This window comes from Eulemur rufifrons, chromosome 7, assembly GCF_041146395.1.
Source record: "Eulemur rufifrons isolate Redbay chromosome 7, OSU_ERuf_1, whole genome shotgun sequence".
NCBI classification, from domain to species: domain Eukaryota; kingdom Metazoa; phylum Chordata; class Mammalia; order Primates; family Lemuridae; genus Eulemur; species Eulemur rufifrons.
This window is the reverse complement of record NC_090989.1, coordinates 164,357,382-164,382,602: the sequence shown is the minus strand read 5'-3', so window position 1 is coordinate 164,382,602 and position 25,221 is coordinate 164,357,382. Positions and strand designations below refer to the sequence as shown.

The 25,221-nt window shown below is 37.4% G+C and overlaps 1 protein-coding gene across 2 annotated transcripts in view; it reads left to right on the top strand.

The window, feature by feature from the left end:
* LOC138386966 (protein CFAP20DC-like) overlaps positions 1-25,221 on the top strand; it is a 260,752-nt gene that overhangs the window by 110,021 nt on the left and 125,510 nt on the right. For both annotated transcript variants that reach the window (XM_069473759.1, XM_069473758.1), the window contains exon 6: positions 3,310-3,466. In XM_069473759.1, the coding sequence (XP_069329860.1) occupies positions 3,310-3,466 (157 nt within the window). The remainder of the gene's footprint in view (positions 1-3,309; positions 3,467-25,221) is intronic.

Genomic DNA, 25,221 nt, shown 5'->3' with positions numbered 1-25,221 from the left:
GAGTTGTTCCCCACTGGACTAGAGTTACACATAGAAATAAAGTGACTAGAGATCAAGAAAAATGTCAAAAAATGGATTTTTAAGAGTTGACATCAGCAAGAATAATGAAAATAATATTTTATAAAGTTCAACTATAATTCACATAATCCACCTGTTGGTAGCAGAGACTTTATGCTCTTTTCCAAAACTTCAGAAAATATGTCACAGCATTTATATGAATAATGAGTTATTTGTTGAAGCTTATGAAAATTGGAAGCTTTATAAATAGCAGCTAAACCAAAAAATAATTTCTATTTCCTCTGGTCAAGGGGGATTTATGAAAGTTTTTCCCATCTTTTTCTGAAACCACCCCTCTCTGTACTCCCGAGAAATGGATTCATTAAGTAAAGTTATCAGTTCTCAGATATTTAATTGTTGAATGATTACAAAATGAAAGCATACGTATGTGTATGGGCATGTATTTATATACATGGCTTCATATATTCATTCACACATGCATATATGTACCGTTATTTGTTGAGTATTTTCCATGAAGCATGATTCCAGGCAGAGAGAATAAAAGCAGCATGATTGTGGTAGATATGAAAAGTGTAGTGTGTAAAGATATGGTTTCTCTGAACCTCAGAGTTTTTGAAGGAGATTGGCACTGATTCCCAAGCAGAGCTGGCAGTGTAGCCAGCTAGAGAGTTCATCTAAGCAGGTTATAAAGGTGTAGGGCCTTGAGAAGAAGTGACCAGCATGTTCTCATGCCTCCTTGGGCTTGGAGAACTTATTTGTTGTTCAAAACCAAACTCAGGTGTCACTGCTAAGATTTTCCTAGATGTGGGGAAACTCAGAGTCAAAGAAAATAAAGCAGATAATTTAAAAAGCAGTTATTGACTGTAAAAATATTTTAAAAGTTGTATAAGGAGAGGAAAGGTAATCATGGAAAACCACTTGGCTCAACCATACACGATATTTACATAGTCACAATAAAGAAAACACTGGATATGGATTTTAAGGGAAAAAGAGAGTAAATGAAAGATAATTCTCCAGGGAGGGGGACGTAGGGGAAGTAGAGTATGTATACTAGCTAAAAGTCTTATCCATCATGATAGAAAGTCAGTAAGTAGGGTCTAATATTGATGAATCAAGAGATATTACTTAAAAATATAGAGAGAAGAAACAAGTTGGCAGTGTGATCAGATGAGAGGAGGAATGACAAATTAACTATATTTTGAATGAAACTTTTGGCACTGTTTGGCTTATATTTGCATATAATACCATGATAAAATTTTTAAAATGATTTTTCAAAGAAGGTTTTTCTAAACCTGCCCATGCCCTACCATGAGCCCCCTGTGTAGTAACTGTATTAAGTAGATGCACCACGTCTGCCTCCCTTCCCAGACTGGAAGGACTAGCTTATTCCTCTCTGTAGCCTTGGAGCCAAGCCCAGTGTGTGACACCTGCCAGTGCCTAGCATGTGTGGGGAAGAATGGATGAATGGTTTTACTGAGGGATGAACCAGCTGAATGGTTGGGATTGGGGCATGGAGTGAAGTCTTTTAAGAATAGGAACCATACAGCCTGAGCAAGAGCGAGACCTTGTCTCTACTAAAAATGGAAAGAAATTATCTGGCCAACTAAAAAAATATATATATAGAAAAAATTAGCCGGGCATGGTGGCGCATGCCTGTAGTCCCAGCTACTGGGGAGGCTGAGGCAGTAGGATTGCTTAAGCCCAGGAGTTTGAGGTTGCTGTGAGCTAGGCTGACGCCACGGCACTCACTCTAGCCTGGACAACAGAGCGAGACTCTGTCTCAAAAAAAAAAAAAAAAAAAGAATAGGAACCATAAAATGATGCTTCACCCTATGTGGCATATGTACTGGATTTGGCCCTTATATTCCACTTCCTGAGTCAGCCTTTCTAGCTAGCCCTCCTCATTTTGTGCTTAGATGACTGACAGTGACCAAACTAGTCTTTCTATGCCTTGGTGCTCTGTATTCTGCCTCTGCCTTGCGCCCTTCCCCCCATCAATGCTCTCTTCTACCCCATATTATTCCTGCATCAGGGTTAGTCCAAACTTCCCAATACTCTGCTTTTGCACATTCTTCTTTCAAGAATCACAGGGCTGCTTTACCCTCTTGAATCTTGCTCCTCCAGCTGCCCTAGAACCTGGCCTCACTGGCCATCCCACACTACTTCCTACTCCTCCCCACTGCTCACCATTCTACCGTCAATCACATCTCATTATTACCTGACACTCAGTCCTACTGCTACCTTTGCTGATGCCAGGCTCCCTTCACAAAAGACTAGAGCATCTCCATGGCCTAGAAATATAATTTTACTGTTGAGATATCTACACAGAAAATAATCTTCCATGTATTTAATCAATAATTTACTGCTATGTCTTTTGCTGTTCTACTATGGAAACAACCTCAGGTTCACCACCATGCTAAAATCATCATTTCTAGATAAAAACGGTTTGCCTTTAGAAAAAATTACATAATGGACCTTATATAAACTTTGCTTCTAAACAAATAATGAAAAAGCCTGATATTTTAAAAGAAGCACATATAATTTTAATGCTATTTTCTTTTAATTTTGAAAATTCTTTTGTCTGCTTTTGTCCTATGGTCTTAAATATGTCTTAATTTCTTGCTAAATGACTGTTTTTTCCTTTTCTTTAACTCAGACCATTTAGAGAATTCACTTGATGAAGTATTGAGGGGGTCTAATTGTTTAATGGGCAGAAATTAGTCCCTGTAAGAGTGCTTTAAAAACTGGCAAATACCAGACATAATTACAAATTTTTTAGAAGAATCTATTTCTGTACAATAGGTTAATTGGTTATAAGTAGACAGTGCTGGCCATAATTTAAACCTAGCTTCTAATTTCATCCATGAGTTTTTTTTAACAAATATAAGTGGCTAATTGTGATCAAATTAGTCCCCTTGAAGCAACAATTGGCTACTTATCCCTGATTTTCAAGATTTAAGTGGTCTAATGCACCTGCAATTACCTTCCCTCAGGCATACTGCCTACAGATACAGAGTTATTTACCAAGTTGTCATAGCCTTGTCTCATGATGGGAACTCTGTAATCAGATGACCAGTATATAGTTTAGATTGTGGTGATTTCTTTAGAAGAATCAAGTTAATTTTTAAGGAAATTTAAGCCAAAACAAACAGATTTGCCAGAGGGAAAATTAGTTTGGGGCCGTTGATCCAGATAAGTGCCTCAACTCTCTAGACTTCCAACATGGAGATGGTTTATACACTTACGTGACTATGGAAGGCACTTACTCTTCTATGCATCTTTCTATTTTAGTGGTGCAATCTATGCATTGACTTAGTAGCATTCACCAGTGAAATATTCAAGGGGGCAGTTTTCCAGTCATTGGATGGAATTGTTGTCTCAGCTAACTGTAAGCTACGGAAGATCTTCACCTTAAAATCAAAGCCTCAAGACACTGCTGATAAAGATGGTATGTACAAGTTGCTATCAAGATTTTTAAATTCTCTGATGTGTTTTTTAAATCAGCCATGCTTTGGGGATAGCATGGGTGTGTGGTAGCAGTTTGACTTTATGACTCCTAATATAAATTTGTCTACAGTCATATTCTGGATCAAATGTTTGTGTTTACTATAGCTGAATATCAGAAAATGTATTAAGTTTTCTTTTTGTGGTTGTTTTTATTTATGGTAACACTAGTTGCAAACAACAGAATCCTTTTTAAGTGATTAAAAAAGAAAAGGAATTTACTTTAGGAAATTAGCCAGTTCATAGTGTCTCAAGGATATCTAGAAAGTCAGGCTTAGAGCCTATAGTCAAGAAGAAATCCAGCCCCTACCACAAGACTCCTCCAGGAATGATCCTCCCACAGCTACCACCACTGTACAGAGACTCCATAAGTCACATGAGAATGCTGGGCACTAGGTTTCAGGATTTCTATTTCAGCAGCCCTTGAAAGCAGGACGTTTTCTTCCCTGCCCCCCTCACCCGAAGTATATTTATTCTTCTTCGTGTTTTCCTCTACTGAGCAAAGTTTGATGTGGCTGTGTCTGATTTGTGGAACCTGAGTTACATGTTGCAAGGGAGGCTGGCAAAGCAAATATCTGATTCCTGACTAGGGAGGCAGGTCTCATTGTGCAGGTAAGTCACCAAATTAGGAAGGGTGTACAAAAGTATTGGGCATCCAAAAAGCTCTACAATTTTCTGCTATACTATATTATTACTCTGTGTACATTTCATGAAGTCATGTGGGAGAAATCATATTAATTTTCTAGTGATCATGTTAAAATGGAAAAACAGTTGAGTTCTTCCTCATATAATTTCTAGGGGGACTAGAAATATATATATATATATATATATATATATTTACTATTCATAATTTGATTTATAAATATACTCTGCAGGTAGCAGCCATCTAGGATTCATAAGGCAGCACACCATACTGCTAAGATGGTTGTAAATAACCAAAAGTATTGAAAGAACACTAATGCTTCCTTTTGATTTTTGTCTGGGATTATTTTTTTTAAAAAATCAATTCTTCTAGAAGCCCAAGAAGCAGGACTACACGATGTCAAAGGTGATTTCTTAGAAATTTGTATCTAGACTTTAGATTTGTTCTCCATCTGGGTGTCTGAGAAATCCTTCTGTGGCTCACTCTGTGGAACAGGACACTGTGCCTATAAATTTAATTTGATAATAAAACACACCAGTGTATGAACAGCTCTCCAAAGAGATCACACGCCGGCAAATGTGGCTGCTCGCTCATCTTATGTACCACTTAAGGGCTATATGAGAAAGTAAAAGATTTCATTTTAAAAATGACACCCAGCTAATAAAATCCTCAAAATTTCTAGATATATCTGTGCACTGTACATCAAATTATAGGAGATGAATCATAAACTAATTAATATTTTAAAATAAATGTAAATTAAAAAGTAGATCAAACATGGCAAATTGAATGCATATTTTAATCTTTGATTCTTCCTCAAGCCTCACCAAAATTATAGGAATAAAAAAGATGTGAACCCACCAGGATAAAGAGTACAGGAGAGGAGACATCAAACAGATAAAAGATGTTTGTAAATTTTGTAAGATTAAGAAATGACTTAGAAGAGCAAAGAAAGCTGAAACGTTTGAGTGGCCAATGAGTTTCAGAAGCTCAAGAATTGGCAGCCCTGGGTACTACCAAGGGCTGGGTAAGGACAGGGGCTGAAAGCAGAGAGATTGGCTAAAATTCTGTGTCACTTGCTGTAGGAGGACTCCAGCTTTCTGCTCTAACTCCATATAAGCAAGCCACAGGAGATCTGGTCTCTGGAGAAACTGAACCAGAGAGTTTCTGAACACAAGTACTTCAGGTACATGATAGACAGACACCAAAACTAACAAAAAAAAAAAAAAGGAAATAGACATGGTAAGGAATGTATTTTTTTTCTCAGAGTTAAGAAAAAGTACTGCATCTATGAAATACAAATAATTTGTTCTTCCTTTAATTCAATAAACATTGGTGTATTATGTGTTATTATATTATAAACTTTGTATATACATATAGAAACATGCACAGATCCTAAGTATGCATCTTGAATTATTACCACTAAGTGAGCCCATTTCTGTAACCACTACCCAGATCAAGCATTATGAGCATCCTAGAAGACATCATGCTTATGTCTCCTCCTAATCATGACCTTCTCGCTTCTCCTTAAAGGTAACCTCTATCCTGCCTTCTAACAGATTAATTTTACCCATTTTTATCTTTATATAAGTTGAACAAGTGGTATTTGTTTTTCCATTCTTGGGATACTTCACTTAGTAGAATGGGTTCCAGCTCTATCCAGAATAATACAAGAGGTGCTATATCACCATTGTTTTTTGTGGCTGAGTAGAACTCTATGGTATACATATACCACATTTTATTAATCCACTCATATATTAATTGACCTTGAAATTCTACCTTCAAAAGTCTGAGGATTCCACACAAAAGGAGGACACTAAAAATAAAGTCTAAGGAAAAATTATTTTCAACCTAAAATTTTGGACTCATCCAATCTCACAATCAAATGAGTGCAGAATGAAGATACAAGGTCTCAAAAATATATTTATTTACGTCCTTTCTCAGAAGAAAACTGGAAGATACTCTCCACGAAAATGAAAGGGTAGATTAAGAAAAAGGAGCATATAGGATCCAAGAAATAAAGGATTTCATCCAGGAGAAAAGCAAAGAGAGAATCTCCTCCAAAAAAGTAAAGTTTTCAAGAAAAGAAAAAAGCCAAAAGGAATTTCCAGAATTAAGGCCAAAGGAATTCAAAGGATGAAGTTTGGGCAGCTCATCTAGAGAGCAGACAGTCCAGAGTTCAGCATAAAAATGGCAGCTTTCAGGAGGAAAGTCTCCAGGAAAAAAATGTGTCTGATAGAGTATGATGTGTTTGAACATGAAGAATAAAATTAATTGTGATTTTACAGTGGTAATGGGGAGTTTGGAAGAATTAATGTTCAGAATGTAGAAAACTGATGACAAAAAGCAATGATCAACTTCAAGAAAACAAAAAGTTTTTTGTACAAGAAAAAAATGTAATCATAGTATATCATGTGGCTCAGATGTGCACAACTTTTTTTTTTAAATAGACTTTGTTTTTGGAGCAGTTTTAGGTTCACAGCAAAATTAAGTGGACAGTACATGGAGTTTTCATATGCCCCTTGTCCCCATACATGTATAAGCCTCCCCCTCTGTGAGCATCCATACCAGAGTGGTGCATTTGTTACAGTTGATGAACCTGCATTGACACATCACTATCACCCCAACTACATAGTTTACATTAGAGTTTATTCCTGGGACTGTACATTCTTTAGGTTTTGACAAATGTATAATAACATGTACCTACCACTATAGCATCATTTCAGAATAGCTTCGCTGCCCTAAAAGTCCTCTGTGCTCCAACTATTATATTTATTCCTCTTTTCCCCAACCCTTGGCAACAACTGATCTTTTTACTGTCTCTAAAGTTTTGGCTTTCAGAATGTCACATAGTCAGTGTTATATAGTAGGTAGCCTTTTCAGATTGTCCTCTATCACTTAGTAATTTGCATTTAAAGTTTCTCAATGTCTTTTCATAGCATATATCTCAGTTCTTTTTAGCACTGAATAATATTTCATTGTATGCATGTACCACAGTTTATCCACTCAACTATTGAAGGACATCTTGGTTGCTTCCAGGCTTTCACAGGATGAATAAACCTGCTATAAACATTCTTGTGGAAGCTTTTTTATGGGAACATAAGTTTTCAACTTATTTGGGCATGCCAAGGAACACTATCACTGAATCATATGGTAATAACATGTTTAGTTTTGTAAGAAACTGCTAAACTGTCTTCCAAAGTGGCCGTACCATATTGTATTCCTACCAGCAATGAATGAGAGTTCCTATTGCTCCACATCCTTGCCAGCATTTGGTGTTTTCAGTGTTTCAGATTTTCACCATTATAATAGGTGTATAGGCCGGGCGCGGTGGCTCACGCCTGTAATCCTAGTACTCTGGGAGGCTGAGGTGGGTGGATCACTCGAGGTCAGGAGTTCGAGACCAGCCTGAGCAAGAGCGAGACCCCGTCTCTACTAAAAATAGAAAGAAATTATATGGACAACTAAAATATATATACAAAAAATTAGCCGGGCATGGTGGCGCATGCCTGTAGTCCCAGCTACTCGGGAGGCTGAGGCAGTAGGATCGCTTAAGCCCAGGAGTTTGAGGTTGCTGTGAGCTAGACTGACGCCACGGCACTCACTCTAGCCCGGGCAACAGAGCGAGACTCTGTCTCAAAAAAAAAAAATAATAATAATAGGTGTATAGTGCACAGCTTTTTAATGTAAGATTATTAATGTAAAACACTAAATAATAATTTATCTAAAAATTATGAAAAATCATATTAGGATGCAGAGAGGGAAGGAAGATTCAGTGGTAGTTTAAGAGTACTGGATCCTCTTTTCTTTTTTCAAAATAGGAAGTTAAGTATTATCTAAAACTGGTAGGTGAAGAGATGTCAGTATAATGCTACTATTTATAAATATAGAAGTAAGCACCAGAAGATTAAGAAGATACAGCTGAAAGTTTTTGAAAGATATAGCTGAAAATAGTTGCCTCTGCATTGCGGGACTTGGGGATATGTGAGGTGGAAGGGCAGCAATAGGGGAATAATGTCTTTTTCTTTGTTTTCTTTATTTCAGCTTATTATGGGGGTACCAATGTTAAGATTACATAAATTGCCTTTGCCCCACTCTAGTGAGAGCTTCAAGAGTGTCCATGCCCCAGCTGGTGCGCACATCACCCATTAGGTGTGAATATACCCAAGCCTCCTCCCCCCTCCCCTTAATGTGCACATAAGTGTTGATCAGTTAATACCAATTTGATGGTGAGTACGTGTGGTGCTTGTTTTTCCATTCTTGTGATACTTCACTTAGTAGAATGGGTTCCAGCTCTATCCAGGATAATACAAGAGGTGCTAGATCACCATTGTTTTTTGTAGCTGAGTAGAACTCCATGGTATACATATACCACATTTCATTAATCCACTCATGTATTGATGGGCACTTGGGTGTTTGTGCTGCTATAATCATTCTAGTGCAGTTGTCTTTTTTATAGAATATCTTTTTTTCCTTTGAGTAAATGCCCAGTAATAGGATTGCTGGATCAAATGGTAGTTCTCCTTGGATCTCTTTCAGGTATCTCTAGATTGCTTTCCACAGAGGTGGTACTAGTTTGTAGTCCCACCAGCAGTGTATGGGTGTTCCTATCTCTCTACATCCATGGCAACATTTAGTGTTTTGGGACTTTCTGGTAAAAGCCATTCTCACTGGAGTTAAGTGATATCTCATTGTGGTTTTGCATTGCATTTCCCTGATGATTAGAGATGTTGAGCATGTTTTTCATATGTTTATTGGCCATTAGTCTATCTTGTTTTGAAAAATTTCTGTTCATGTCCTTTGCCCACTTTTTGATGGGGTTATTTGATTTTTTCTTGCTGATTTCAGAGTTCTGTATAGATTATAGTTATCAGCCCTTTATCAGATATGTATCATATGAATATTTTCTCCCGTTCTGTGGGTTGTCTGTTTGTTCTCATAATAGTTTCCTTGGCTGTGCAGAAGCTTTTTAATTTGATCAGGTCCTATTTATTTATTTTTGTTGTTGCTGTGATTGCCTTTGGGGTCTTCCTCATAAATTCCTTGCCTAAGCCAATATCTATAAGAGTTTTTCCAACATTTTCTTCTAGAATTCTTATAGTTTTATGCCTTAGGTTTAAGTCTGTTATCCACTGTGAGTTGATTTTTGTGAGAGGTGAAAGATGGGGATCCTGTTTCAGTCTTCTACATGTGGCTATCCAGTTTTCCCAGCACCATTTATTCAATAAGGATTCTTTTCCCCAGTGTATGTTTTTGTCTGCTTTGTCAAAGATTAGATGGCTATATGAGGATGGTTTTATATCTGGGTTCTCAGTTCTGTTTGATTGGTCTATGTCTCTGTTCTTGTGCCATTACTTATGCTGTTTTAGTTACTGTAGCCTTGTAGGATGGTTTGAAGCCTGGTAAATTGATGCCTCCCAATTTGTTCTTTTTGCTTAAGATTGCTTTTGCTATACAGAGTCTTCTCTGGTTCCACACAAAGCATAGAATTATTTTTTCTAGATTTGCAAAAATGATGTTGGTATTTTAATAGGGATTGCATTGAATCTGTAGATCACTTTGGGTAGTATAGACATTTTAAGAATGTTGATTCTGCTGACCCATGAGCATAGTATAGTTTTCCACCTGTTTACATCCTCTGCTATTTCCTTCCTCAGTGTTTCGTAGTTCTCCCTGTAGAGCTCTTTTACCTCCTTAGTTAAATATATTCCTAGGTATTTTATTATCTTTGTTGCTATTGTGAAGGGTACTGAGTCTTTGATCTGGTTCTCAGTTTGACTGTTGTTGGCATATAGAAATACTACTGATTTCTGTACATTGATTTTGTACCCTGAGACTTTGCTGAATTTGGAGGCAAGATGGCAAATGAGAAAATCCTCCAGCCAGAGTGTCTCTTCAAGAAAAAAAAATTTTAGATGAAAGTTTACAAACCAAACACAGACAAACGTAGATCAGATGAGGGTCAGAAGGAACAGTGCCTGAATCTATAGGAGATTCTACGGGAAGAAGCTGAAGAGCAGAACTGGAAGGAGAAAGGCATCCAGGGTCTAAACCCCGAGAGACTTGGAGACCAGTGATAAGGGTAGAGGAAGCTGTTAACTTTCCCCTCCCTTGGATCTCAAACTGCTGGTGGGCTCCTGAGCTGCTGGAAAGACCTATCAACACCAGCCCAGAGACTGTTGCCACCGTGAGGAGTAGGCCTCTTGCGGACAGTGCATTGTCTCCCTCAAAATGTCTTTTTCTTATAAGTTTTATAGTACCATTGAAATTTTTTAATATACATGTATTGTTTAAAAAGTGAATGAATAGCCTATAAGGAAATCTAAGAAAACAAGCATTGATATGATTTCTTTGAAGTTTTTGGAAGGCTTAAAAAGAAGCCTTATGAGTGTAGCATCTCAGATTACCTAAAATGTTCTGGATAGACTTGAGGAAGCATGCTGTGTGTTTCAGGGTGCTGTGATGTGTAACCACATATTCCTCGTCGCTTAGCTGCCAGTATTTAACCTGGTGTAAGTACTCACCCTGTCTTTATGCATCAGTTTCCTCATCAATAAAATGAGGATAATAATTGTTCCTTGGTTAGGTAAAATACTACTATTATATTCCCGGTGAAAGCATACTGTGTATAAGCCAAGTAAATCTCAGAGAAATTATTAATAAATTGGTATTGTAGGGCCTAAAGACATGGGTTATGATTCCAACAGTCCATTGTTGTGATCATGTACCAACTTTGTGGTTTTATGTAAATCCTGAACATCCCTGAGCTTTGCTTTCTCATTAATTACTATAAGGTTGTTGTGACAATCCAATTAAATACAAAACTACATGTGAAAAGACATAAAGTATAATGCAGTGTACAGATGTTAAACACTTACCTGTCTTCTATACATCGGGCACTGGGATGACATAGCCCCTGCTTCAAGGAGCTCAGGGTCTGGCAGGAAAACTTACATGTAATGGTAGATTACCCCATGATAACTTTCCTAATGGGCTTAATTAGCAGTAGAAGGAGAGTCTGGAGCACGGCCCCTTACTTGGGAGAGCCGTTTGATGAGGTACTTGGATTTCACAGACATGTCAAGTTAAAAAAAATTGAGGGCTACCATAGATTGCCAACATTTGAATTTGCCAAATCAGAGTATTAAAATAAACAAACAAGAGAATTACAATTATTTTGATTATTTCATTAAATGAAAGGACATTTACACACACATGCACACACACAAGAATGAACAAACTAGGAAGCTCTCAATTTCAGAATAAAGGCTAACATTTTCACCATAGACCACTGAAAATGACATCATGGATTACTATCTGTCTGTAGACCATGGCTTGAGATATCCTGATGTAGGAGATTAACTTTCCAAACTGTATCTTGAAGGAAAAATAACAGTTTTACAAACAATGGAAATAGGATGAGGAAAAAAAGCATTTCAGGGAGAGGAGAGGTCATATATATGTATACTTATATTTGTGTATGTGTGTGTGTGTGTGTATAAAGGCATGGCACCATAAAAGGATTTTGTGTATTCAAGGAAGAGGGAGTTCAGTATGGTACATGCGTACATGGCAGAGTGGGAAGTATAATATTGCACTACTAGACTGCATACTTTGGATGACACAAAGATGTAGAGCACAGTTCCTGTCCTTGGAATTTTATGTATAATCATTGGCACAAGAAAAGTTAATACAAGAGTTCATTATGAAGATAATTATACAAAATAGGACAAAGGATAACATAGTATAGGGAAAATTGAGTGTACCTGATCAAGGAAATTGGCAATAGAAGTGATATGATGGTGATGGTGATGATTGCAGCATTAACCCTTGGTATGACGTAGGCAGAGTTCTAAACACTTCACATATATTAGCTTATTTAATGTTCATAAAAAACCACAATGAGATATCACTTAACTCCAGTGAGAATGGCCTTTATCAAAAAGTCCCAAAACAATATATGTTGGCGTGGATGCGGAGAGACAGGAACACTCATACACTGCTGGTGGGACTGTAAACTAGTGCAACCCCTGTGGAAAGCAATGTGGAGACACCTTAAACAGATTCAAGTAGACCTACCATTCGATGCAGCAATCCCATTATTGGGCATCTACCCAGAAGAACAAAAGTCATTCTATAAAAAAGACACCTGCACCCGAATGTTTATAGCAGTACAATTCACAATCGCAAAGATGTGGAAACAACCCAAATGCCCATCAATTCATGAATGGATTAGCATAATGTGGTATATGTATACCATGGAATATTACTCAGCTATTAGAAATAATGGCGATATGGCATCTCTTTGGTTCTCCTGGAGAGAGTTGGAACCCATTCTATTAAGTGAAGTATCCCAAGAATGGAAAAACAAGCACCACATGTACTCACCAGCAAACTGGTTTCCCTGAGTGCACATTTGGGAATAACACCAATTGGGTATTGGACAGAAGTGGGGGGTTGGGGGAGGGGATGGGTGTATACCTACTTGATGAGTGCGATGTGCACTATCTAGGGAATGGACACGCTTGAAGCTCAGACTCGGGGGGATGGGGAGGCATGAGCAATATATAGAACCTGAACTTTTGTATCCCCATAATGAGCTGAAATAAAAAGAAAAAAAAAAAAAAACCTCTATGAGGTAGATGTTACTGTTATCCCTGCTTTATAGATAGGAAAACTGAGGCACAGAGAAGTCAAGTAATGTGCTCAATGTCACACAACTGTTAAGTAATAGAACCAGGATTTCAACCTGGCAGTAGGGCTCCAGAGTTTATGCTCCTAATTTCTGCAGTGCTCTGTACTACCTCTCATGAACTAGTAGAAGAGAAGGAAAATTTTAAAAAGAATGATAAAAGAGATGTCATGGAGTAGGAATGCCAAGATTTGGTCACTGGCTATGTTTAAGGATGATGTATTAAAATAAATAATGGCTGTCCTTTTGTCTTTCTTACTGAAAGAGGAGTCACTTTCTTTTGCAAAGACAGATTAGTGACAGTGTTGATACCTTTATCACAGGAAATTCTTTTACTTGTTTCTTAAATTTCATATTGAGATTTGACTGAAAAATATTATATTAAGTGCTTATTTGAGCTCAGTACTTTACTGTCTTTGGCTTATTTAAATTGCTGCCATTTCACTCTAGAACTTCTTAAACTCACCCAAGCTATGAGACTTTGCCTAATTCCTTTGCTTTGCTATTCTCTCTTTACACAGTGGGGTATAATAGAAAGTGAATTGTGGGAACCTTGAAACAAGTGATGAACCAGTTTCTACTTGCCCAGAGGAATGACTTGCTGGACAAGTAGTAAAGCGTACTGATTCAATTTAGTTTATTACTTCATGGTTCCTAAGGGGACATGGACTGACAGTTGTAGGCATTTGCATGACTGAATTATTGATTAACTCTTATCATTCTGTGTTTAAAGTTAAAAACCAGAATATCTGTGTAGATAGATAAGAGAAAGAGGAGAGAAACAAGAAGATCAAATGATAATCTATTAAGTATAGACTTATTCTGTGCCAATGATGATTTTATAGGTCTTCTAGCTCGCTAACTCAGTGTTCTTTCTCAAATATCAGTACTGGGGAGTATGTGTTCTGTGTTCAGAAATACAAGAAAATAAGAATTAAAGGTATGATTTCAGACTGAGAGCCTCTGCAAGGCATAGACCATGTCTCTCCACAGTTTTATTTATCTCTAGCACATGACCTGGCACTGGTAACCTATCATAAATGTTTGCTGAAGTACTGAATTAAGAGTTGGCTATTTATTTGATTATTCATCCATTCACTCTCTAGTCAATAAATCTTTATTGAGTATCAAGCAATGTGAAGAAAATTCTTCCTTCAGAGGCCACAGAAGAATCTAGAAACACTGACATCTAGCATTAATAGACTCACTGATCAGGGAAGGGCCTTAGAGGTCCTCTAATCTAATTGTCTTAGTTATACAAATATTAATAAGAAAAACAAGGCCCATGGAAATGAGGTATCTTGTGCTGATGTCACACAAGGTGGAACTCAATACAAAGCCTCTGGCTATTCTTTCCTCAATAGTACACAGGTTTACCTTCCCCAGTAACCAGAATGGTTTGGTATTTTTAATATTTATTATTAGTAATATTTAGTACTCTTATTTTGGGTGTTTCCTCACTTCTGTCCTCATCTCCAGATCAGGTTAGTGCACATTATACCCAAATCTCATCAACTTAAGGCTGCATTTCTACTCCTTCCTGTAATGGAGTTGAACTCAAAATGCTCTTGCCCAGCAAATCACCCTAGAGCAAGAAAGAGGGTAAGGTCTTAGCAAAGCAGAGGTGCCCTGCAGCCAAGAGTAGATCTTACAAAAATGGGTCATGAATATCTGCATATCAAGACTCATAATTATTCTGATTAGAAAATCTATTATATTTTATAAACATTTATAAAATATTATTTATAATAGAATCTTATGTCTCATCTAAGGAAAACAATCCAATTAAAATATTAATAGCATCCAAAATGATTAAATGCCTACAAATAAATCTAACCAAGGATGTGAAAGAGTTGTACACTGAAAATTACAAAACATTCCTGAAAGAAATTAAAGAGGAAATAAATAAATTGAAAGACATCTTATGTGCATAAATTGGAAGACTTAATATTGTTAAAATGTCAATATTACCCAAAGTGATATTCAGTGCAATCTCTCTCAGAATTCCAATGGCCTTTATTTGCAGAAATGGAAAAGCTGATCCTCTAATTCACATGAAATCCGCAAATAACTAAAACAATCTTGAATGAAAATCAAAGTTGGACGATTCACACTTCCCAATTTCAAAATTTATTGCAAAGCTGCAATAATTAAACAGTTTGGTACTGAAATAAGGACTGATGTATAGACCAACAGAATAGAATTGAGTCCAGAAATAAAATATACATTTGATTTCCACAAGGGCTATAAGATCATTTAATGGAGAAAGAATAGTCTGCTCAACAAATGGTTGTGGAACAACTGGTTATCCACATGTAAAAATATGAGGTTGGACCCCTACCTCACACCATATGCAAAAATTAACTCAAAATATATCACTGACCTAAATATAAGAGCTAAAACCATAAAACTCTTGCAAAAAAAAAAGAGGTAGATCATCATGACTTTGCTTTTGGCAATGTTCTTAGATATGACACCAAAAGCACGGCAACAGAATTTTAAAAAATAAAGTTGGAATTCACCAAAATTAGAAACATTTATGCATCAAAGAATATTGCCAAGAAAATGAGAGACAACCTATAGAATGGAAGACAATATTTGCAAATCATATGTCTAATAGGATATATATTCTGATTCTAGATATATGAAGATATATATAGAATATTCTGATGCATTCTGACTGTACCCAGAATATACAGTCAGCCCCTCATACCTGCAGATTCCCACATCCATGAACCCAACCAACTGCAGATCAAAAATATCAAAGAAAAAAAATTAAAATTAACAATACAACAATAAAAAATTATACAAATAAACAATGCAGTGTAACAATTATTTACATAGCATTTACATTGTAGAAGGTATTATAAGTAATCTAGAGACGATTTAAAGTATACAGGATGATGTGCATAGGTTATGTGCAAAGACTACACTAGTTTATATGAGGGACTTGAGTATCCGTGGATTTTGGTATCCACAGGGCGTCCTGCAACCAATCTCCTGTGAGACAGCTGTATAAAGAACTCTTACAGCTCACCAACAAAAAGACAAACAACCCAATTAAAAACATAATCAAAAGACTTAAATAGACATTTCTCCAAAGAAGATATACAAATGGCAGACAAACACATGAAAAGATGCTCAATATCATTAGTCATTAGGGAAATGCAAATTAAAACCACAATGAGGCGCCGCTTCATACCCACTAGGATGGCTATAATTTTTTTTAATGGAAATAACAAGTACTGACAAGGATGTAGAGAAATTAGAACCCTTGTACATTACTGTATGGGTGGGTAACACAAATGGTTCACCCACTGTGGAAAACAGTGTGGTCATTCCTCAAAAAATTGAAATTTAGAATTACCATGACCCTGCATTTCCACTCCTAGATATATACCCAAAAGAATGCAAAACAGGTACTCACACAAGTACATGTACACGCATGTTCAAAGCAGCACTGTTTGTGATAGGCAAAATGAGGAAAGAGCCCAAATGTTCATCAATGAATTAATAAAACAAAATGATGTCGTATGTACTACAATGGAATAGTATCCAGCCATAAAAAGGAATGAAGTATTGATACATGCTGCAATGTGGATAGACCTCTAAAACATACTACGTGAAAAAAGTCAGACATAAAATGTCACATACTGTATGATTCCACAGATATGAAATGTCCAGAATAGGCAAATCCATAGAGAAAGAGCATAAATTTGTGGTTGCCAGGAACTGGGGTCCTGAGCAACTGGATAGAAACCGCTTAATGGGTAACGGATTTTACTTTGGAGTGAGGGAAATGTTTTGGAAGTAGATAGAGTGCTAATTACACAGCATTGTGAAGTACTAAGTACCACTGAATAGTTCACTTTAAAATGGTCAATTTTATGTTAATGTGCATTTCTCCTCAATAAATTATTTTTTTAAAAAAAGCTCAAAGGGCATGATTCATTCAGGATAGCCAAGTTTTGGGTGTAATCCAGGTATATTTACCTCTTTAGACATCAAAACCTTTTATTATTAAAAAACAGTAAGATGTACTTATGTAGCACTCGCTGCATACCAGGCACTGTTCTTATCCCCTCATATACATTAATCATCATTTAAACTTCGTTTAAACATCACAATAGCCCTGTGAGGTAAGTACTCTTTTTATATCCATGATTTACCAATGAGGAGAGCAGGGTTCAGTGAGGTAAAGTGACCGTGCCAAGGTCACACAGCTAATAAGTAGTGGAGCTGGAATATGAACCCAAGGTGCCTTGCTCCAGAGCCTGTGCTCCTAATCACTATAATATACGGCTTCTTAATATCTTTTCAGCTTTATACAGTAAACTCCACAAGGGCAGGAATTTGAATCCATGCCAGTCCCAGAGAAAATCTGGTAGTTATATGGCGAATAAATGAATGAATGAATGAACCAAAAATAAACAGACTTTACAGCAATATCTTGGCAGAGACCTTTGTGTTTTATGCTTGGCTCTCACTGGTGTTTCAGAGAGCTGGAATTTGATATAACTAAGGCACTATTCTAGGCACTGCAGGCTATTACCAAATAAATAAGATGAATGTAGATGAGTCTGGGACCAGTGAACTATTATAAAATTAGTTCTTATTTAAACTATGTGAATTAGGAGGAGCCATGAACTAAAGCAGTTATAAATCTCACTACTTTATAAGGCATTTCCCCCTAATAAAATGGGGATAATGATTTTTAATGCATAAAGTGTTTTATATATGTATTAAAATTGATGACTTAATTTTTAAAGCTAGTTAAGATTCTCATCAAAGATATTAAACACCTACAGAATGGTTCATTTGATGATGGCTTTATGGCCAAAAAAAGGCGAATAGGGTTACAAAGTCACTCAAACATTCTAACGCATGAACTCATACTAGGAGCAAAAACACCAAAAAAAAAAAAAAAAAAAAAAAAAAATCCACCATCTGGTTGTGCTTGGATGCTACATGAGCAAATCTGTCAGCTTTCTCATAGCCTTCTCCTTCATGTACCATTTTGCCATTCTGAACTGACCATTCCAGCCAACATTATGTGCTGCCACATTTGTTAGCAAAAGCAGTTTAGATTCTGCTATGTCATTATCTAGATGTTAATAAGACAGTCTGTATGTTTCCATACACAGTCCCTTCCAGAAGATAGAAATTGTCTAAAAGAACAAGGCAGACAAACCCTAGGTCCCTTAGTATCTGATTGCCAGCTCGATTTTGTATTTTCCATCTTGGGAGAAAGTTGTGATACCCAAATAAAATGTGCATGGAGTACTTTTCAGGATATAGCTGAACAAAGAATAACCAAAGGAAAAAAAGAAGACTTGGCAGCTGCTTTTAATCTAGTCCAAGCTGTTATTAAAGGGCTTTTGTCCATGACCATTTACTGAGCTTCCCCTTTGAACCAGGTGCTATACTAAATATATCATTGGGATTCTCTCCCATGCCAGCAACCCTTTAGCAGAACTTTCTTTCAGTTCCCAGAATGCACTGAAGTCCGCTTTCACAATCTTCAATGGTCTGTTCCGTCCACCTGAATGATCACTCTTACCCCCATATCACTAGTCTACTTTCTACTTATTCTTTGTGACTCAGCTTAAATATCTCTTTATCAGACAGGACTTTCCAATGACACCCTATGCTGTTAGCTTATCCCATTATGCTCTTTCATCATCTTGAACTTTTCCTTCAGAGCACTTAACAAAATTATAATTAAATAATTATTTATGATTTGATTCGTTTCATAGTCTCTGCTAGATGTAAGCTTCAAGAAGGCAAGGACACAGTCACTCTGGCTCACCACTAGATTCTCAGCCATTAGACAAGTGCCTGGCATGTAGTGGAGCCTCAATAAATGTTTGCTGAGTGACAGAATGAGTAAATGAATGAAGGCAGACCATGCTCCCTATGAACAATTCACTACTATTTAATTTTTATGTAAGGTCTATGCTATTCTCAGACTTAACCCTTATTTTTAAATCAAGCTGTAAATGCTAAATAAAATAAAATAAATTGACATAATAATTGGACATGGAGAAAAGGAGTGGTTAGTGGTGAGGCAGGTGGTAGGGAGATGAGTTAACTGCCATTTAGTGCTACAGAACATCCAGCTTCCAGGTAACAGATGGTCCTAAAGCACCTTTTTTAGTTTGGTTTCACAAAAATGAGACTAAAGCCACTTTCCAAGTTTTCCTCCATAAAGTCTCAAAGAAAGTTTGAGAACTTGTAGTTGCTAAATGGGCTTAATGATGAGTCTTTATTTTAAAAAATCAACTAATAGGGTCTTTTTATTTCTCCTTCTATTGCAGGTTTTATACTGCCCACAATTTCCCTCAAAGAATAATCCAGTAAGTAGTGAGACAGTTCTGGGTGCAAAGGAAGAGTAGATATATAGAAAAGAAAGATGATGTAGAGGGGATTTGAGCCTTTTAGTGTGAAGTCTGATCTGCATGTCAGCCATGTTTCTGTAAGATTCAGATTGGACTTTTGTAATAGTCTCTGCCTTGTTCTGTCTTCCATAAAAACTTAGGGATTTATGGTTACCAGAGATTTTCTGTCTGTTTCTGATTACTTGGAAACTCAGGTTTTGTGCTGATAGCATTTCAAACTTTTTATACCATTGTATTGTATACTAATCACACAAGCCCTATAAGCTAAAGGTTTCATGATTCCCTTTATAGGATTCAGGATACAGCATTTTATTAATATTTCAAGTTCTTACTGGCCTCCAGAATTCTCTTTGTCTTTTAGTTTATCAATATAGTCATTGATGTGGAAATTATCTTTTTCTACCTCAGAGGAGTTTGTAATGATATGTCAAATATATATCTGGAGTTAGTTTAGTTATTTTTTTTTATTTCATCTTATTGTTATGGGGGATACAGAATCGCAGGTTACATACATTGCCCATGTACCGCCTCTCCCCCCAAGTCAGAGCTCCAGGTGTGTCTGTTCCCCAGATAGTGCGTGTTGCACCCATCATGTAGGTATATATCCCTCCCTTCCCCACCCCCCCTTACCGAGTCAGCACCTTCAAGCGTTACCATTCCCCAAACGGTGCGCAATGCACTCATTGTGTAGGCATACACCCATCCCCTCCCCCGCCCCCCACCTCAGTCTGATATCCGATTGGTGTCGTTCCCAGATGTGTATTTAGGTGATGATCAGGGAAACCAATTTTCTGGTGAGTACATGTGATGCTTGTTTTTCCATTCTTGGGATACTTCACTTAATAGAATGGGTTCCAACTCTCTCCAGGAGAACCATAGAGATGTGATATCTTCATTATTTCTTATAGCTGAGTAAAATTCCATGGTATACATATACCACAGCTTACTAATCCAATCATGTATTGATGGGCATTTGGGTTGTTTCCACATCTTTGCTATTGTGAATTGTGCTGCTATAAACATTCGGGTACATGTGTCTTTGTTACAGAATGACCTTTTTTCCTTTGGGTATATGCCCAGTAATGGGATTGTTGGATCGAATGGTAGCTCTACTTGAATCTGTTTAAGATACCTCCATAATGCTTTCCACAGGGGTTGCACTAGTTTGCAGTCCCACCAGCAGTGTATGAGTGTTCCTGTCTCTCCGCATCCACGCCAACATGTGTTGTTTTGGGATTTTTTTGATAAAGGCCATTCTGACTGGGGTTAGTGATATCTCATTGTGGTTTTGATTTGCATTTCTCTGATGATTAGGGATGTTGAGCATTTTTTCATATGTTTGTTAGCCATTCTTATATCTTCTTCTGAGAAATTTCTATTCATGTCATTTGCCCACTTTTTGATAAGGTTGTTTGATTTTTTTCTTGCTGATTTTCCTGAGTTCTAAATAGATTCTTGTTATCAGTCCTTTATCTGATGTGTAGTATGCAAAAATTTTTTCCCATTCTGCAGGTGGTCTGTTTATTCTCGTGACTGTTTCTTTGGCTGTGCAGAAGCTTTTTAATTTAATCATGTCCCATTCATTGATTTTTGTTGCTGCTGTGATTGCCTTGGGGGTCTTCTTCATAAATTCTTTGCCTAGGCCAATGTCTGTAAGAGTCTTTCCTACATTTTCTTCTAGAATTCTGATTGTATCACGCCTAAGGTTTAAGTCTGTTATCCACCGTGATTTGATTTTTGTGAGAGGTGAAAGCTGTGGGTCCTGTTTCAGTCTTCTACAAGTGGCTAACCAATTCTCCCAGCACCATTTGTTGAATAGGGATTCTTGTCCCCAGAGTATATTCTTTCCTGCTTTGTCAAAAATTAGGTGACTATATGAGGATGGTTCTATATTTGGATTTTCTGTTGTGTTCCACTGGTCTGTGTCCCTGTACTTGTGCCAGTACCAGGCTGTTTTAAGAACCACAGCCTTGTAGTATAGTTTGAGGTCTGGCAAATTAATACCTCCTATTTTGTTTTTGTTGCTTAAAATTGCTTTTGCTATACAGGGTCTTCCCTGATTCCATGCAAAGTGTATAATTATTTTCTCTACGTCTGTGAAGAATGATGTTGGTAATTTAATAGGGATTGCATTGAATCTGTAGATCACTTTGGGTAGTATAGACATTTTAACAATGTTGATTCTTCCGATCCACGAGCATGATATATTTTTCCATCTATTTGCAAGTTCTGCTATTTCTTTTCTCAGTGTTTCATAGTTTTCCTTATAGAGGTCCTTTACCTCTTTAGTTAGGTATATACCTAGATATTTTATTTTCTTTGTTGCTATTTTGAAGGGTATTGAGTCTTTAATTTGGTTTTCCGATTGACTGTTATTGGCATATATAAATGCCTCTGATTTGTGTATATTAATTTTGTAGCCTGAGACTTTGCTATATTCGTTAATCAATTCCAGGAGTCTCTTGGTTGAATCCTGGGGGTTTTCCAGATATAACATCATATCATCAGCAAAAAGTGAGAGTTTGATCTCTTCTTTCCCTATTTGGACTCCCTTGATTCTGCTCTCTTGCCTGATAGCTCTCGCAAGGACTTCCAATACTATGTTGAAAAGTAATGGGGACAGTGGGCAGCCCTGTCTGGTTCCAGTTCTAAGTGGGTGTGCTTTCAATTTTTCCCCGTTCAGAATGATGTTGGTTGTGGGTTTGTCATACATGGGTCGTATCATTTTTAGGTAGGTTCCATCTACGCCTATTTTGTTAAGCGTTTTTATCATAAAACGGTGTTGAATTTTGTCAAATGCTTTTTCTGCATCTAATGAGAGTATCATATGGTTTTGGTGTTTGCTTCTATTTATGTGGTGAATTACATTTATAGATTTACGTATGTTGAACCACCCCTGCATCTTTGGGATGAAGCTCACTTGGTCGTGGTGGATTATTTTTTTGATAAGTACTTGGATTCGCTTTGCTAGTATTTTATTGAAAATTTTTGCATCTATATTCATGAGAGAAATTGGTCTTTTTGTTTTATTAATTTCCCTTATAGTTTCTTTGTTGTCCTTTTCATTTAATTCTGATTTGATCTTAGTAATTTCTCGCTTTCTGCTGGGTTTGGGGTCGTTCTGTTCTTCTTTCTGCAGCTCTTTGAGTCTATTCGTTAGGTTGTCTATTTGCATGTTTTCTGTCTTTTGGATATAGGCATTTATGGATATGAATTTCCCTCTCAGGACTGCTTTAGCTGCGTCCCATAGATTTTGATAAGTTGTATCTCCATTGTCATTTAATTCAAAGAAACTTTTGATTTCCATCTTGATTTCTTCCTTTATAGAATAATTATTCAGGAGAAAGTTATTGAGCTTCCATGACTTTGAGTAAGACTGAGGGTTTCTGTTTAGGTTCATTGTTACTTTTATTCTGCTGTGATCTGAGAAGATGCATGATATAATTTCTATTTTTTTGAATTTTTTAAGACATGCTTTATGTCCTAGGACAAAGTAAATCTTAGAGAATGTCCCGTGAGCTGATGAGAAGAATGTATATTCTGTGGACTTTGGGTAGAATGTCCTATAGATGTCAGCCATGCCCATTTGTTCTAGCATTCTATTTAGGTCCATTATGTCTTTATTTTCTGTTTAGAGGATCTGTCCTGTACTGTCAGTGGGGTGTTAAAGTCTCCAGCTATTACAGTATTGTTATCTATCATTTGGTTGAGATCTAGTAGGGTTTGCTTTATGAATCTAGGTGCACCTAGGTTGGGTGCATATATATTGAGTATAGTCATGGCTTCTTGTTGAATTTTGCCTTTAACCAGTATGTGGTAGCCATCTTTGTCTTTTATTATTTTTGTTGGTTTGAAAGCTAAGTTATTGGAAATTAAGATTGCCACACCAGCTTTCTTTTGGTACCGTTTGCTTGAAATATTGATTTCCATCCTTTTATTTTCAGTCTAAATGCATCTTTGCAGGTTAGGTGAGTTTCTTGAAGACAGCAGATACTTGAATTGTGGTTTTTTATCCATTGGGCCAGTCTATGTCTCTTGAGCGGGGAATTCAAGCCATTCATATTTATTGAGAAAACTGATAAGTGAGACAGTTTTTTGTTCAGTTTGTTGTGTAGAACTTCATTGCGATGTTTTCTCTCCTGGGCCATTGTGGTATCTGGAATTTGATCTTTAGCTCTTGAGTAGTTTTACATTCGTGGATCTTTCTTGTGCTGATCCGTGTGTAACTCTCTTTTGAGTACTTCTTGGAGGGCTGGTCTGGTCTTGGTGAATTCCCTCAACCTTTGTTTATCTGAGAATGTCTTCATTTCTCCTTCGTATAGAAAACTTAGCTGGGTACAAGATTCTAGGCTGGGCATTATTCTATTTCAGAAGAGTGAAAATGGGGCCCCAACCTCTTCTTGCTTGTAAGGTTTCAACTGAGAAATCTGGCGTAATTCTGATGGGTTTTCCTTTGTAAGTTACTTGTTTCTTTCTCCTTACAGCTCGGAGAAGGAACTCTTTAGTGGATATTTTGGTCAGCCTGATGACTACGTGGCGTGGTGTTTTTCTATTTGCTATGAATCTCCCAGGGGTCCTTTGAGCTTCTTGAATCTCTATATCTAGAGTATTGGCAAGGCCTGGAAAATTTTCCTCGATTATGTCTTCAAATAGCTTGTCCAACCCTTGCTTATTGTCTTCTTCACCCTCAGGAATGCCAATAACTCTCAAGTTAGGTTTCTTCACATAATCCCACATTTCTTGAAGACTCTGATCATTTCTCTTACTTCTTTGATCTATCTCTATGACTGACTTATTTAGTTGGAAAGAGTTATCTTCAATTTCTGAGATTCTTTCCTCTGTTTGATCTATCCTGCTCTTGAGACTTTCCACAGTGTTTTGTAGCTCTCTGGGTGAATTCTTCATTTCTAGGAGTTCAGTTTGGTTTTTCTTCAATATATTCAATTTCTTTAGTGAATTTTTCCTCCGAATCCTGTATTTTTTTTGTGTGTGTGGTTTTCTTTGTGTTGTTTATCCATTGATTCTTGTATATTATTCAGCTTGTTTATAGTCCATAATTGGAATTCTTCCTGTGACATGTTGGTGTTTTGAGTCTGGTTTGTGTCAAATGGTTGAAAGCTGGTATTTCTCTTTGGGGGTGAGCTTTCCATTTGATTCTTTGTGCTCCCCGTGTTTTCTCGCTGGGCCCTTCCCATCTAGATTTATCGTTGGATCTTTTCTTATAGATTTAGTCTGGTTAACAACACTCTTTGTGCTCTGTTCTTAGGCTGTGAAGCAGTCTAGGTATGTTGCTTCCTTTGGCAAGAGGGGGAGACTGTTTTGTATTGTTTAGAGATTTTTCTATTTCAGTTGGGGGACTGCTTCTGATGGGTCCAATCCTAGAGGATTGGAGTGATCCAAGACCGCTTTGGCGAGTTAGGACACTGTGTTGTGGTCTTAGAAGGCAGGCAGGGTCCACACTAGTAGTAGACCGAAATTCTCTTTGTTTGTTTGTTTGTTTGTTTCCCTTTGGTTCTTCCTCTATAGGGGTGGTTTCTGTCTCTATCCGCAGGAAAGATACTAGCTATGGGGAGTGGACGGTGCCCTCGCTCGCTCGGCGCCCCAGTTGCTGCAGCTCCCACGGGGAAAAGTCTGCCTTGGCCCAATGTCCCCAGGGACCAGGCTCCACACTCTCGCTTCTGGAGAAGTATTCAGTGTTTACACATGGGCGGGGCCCCTATATAAGGTCTGTGGACCAGGGGAGGGGGCCGTCCAGGGAGCCTCTTTGCACCCTATTGCTCCGCAGTGACTTGGCTGTGGGCCCCAAGATGGCGATTGCGCGCCCACAGATCGCCGGCGCTGGGGGTGACTGCTCAGGTTCCGGTATGTACCAGAGCCAGGGGCCTGGCCAGTTCCAAAGCTCACCGTGGCTCCCCAGCTCAGACCTCACTCGCTCTGTTTGTCCCACGTTGATTTTCCGTGGATTCACA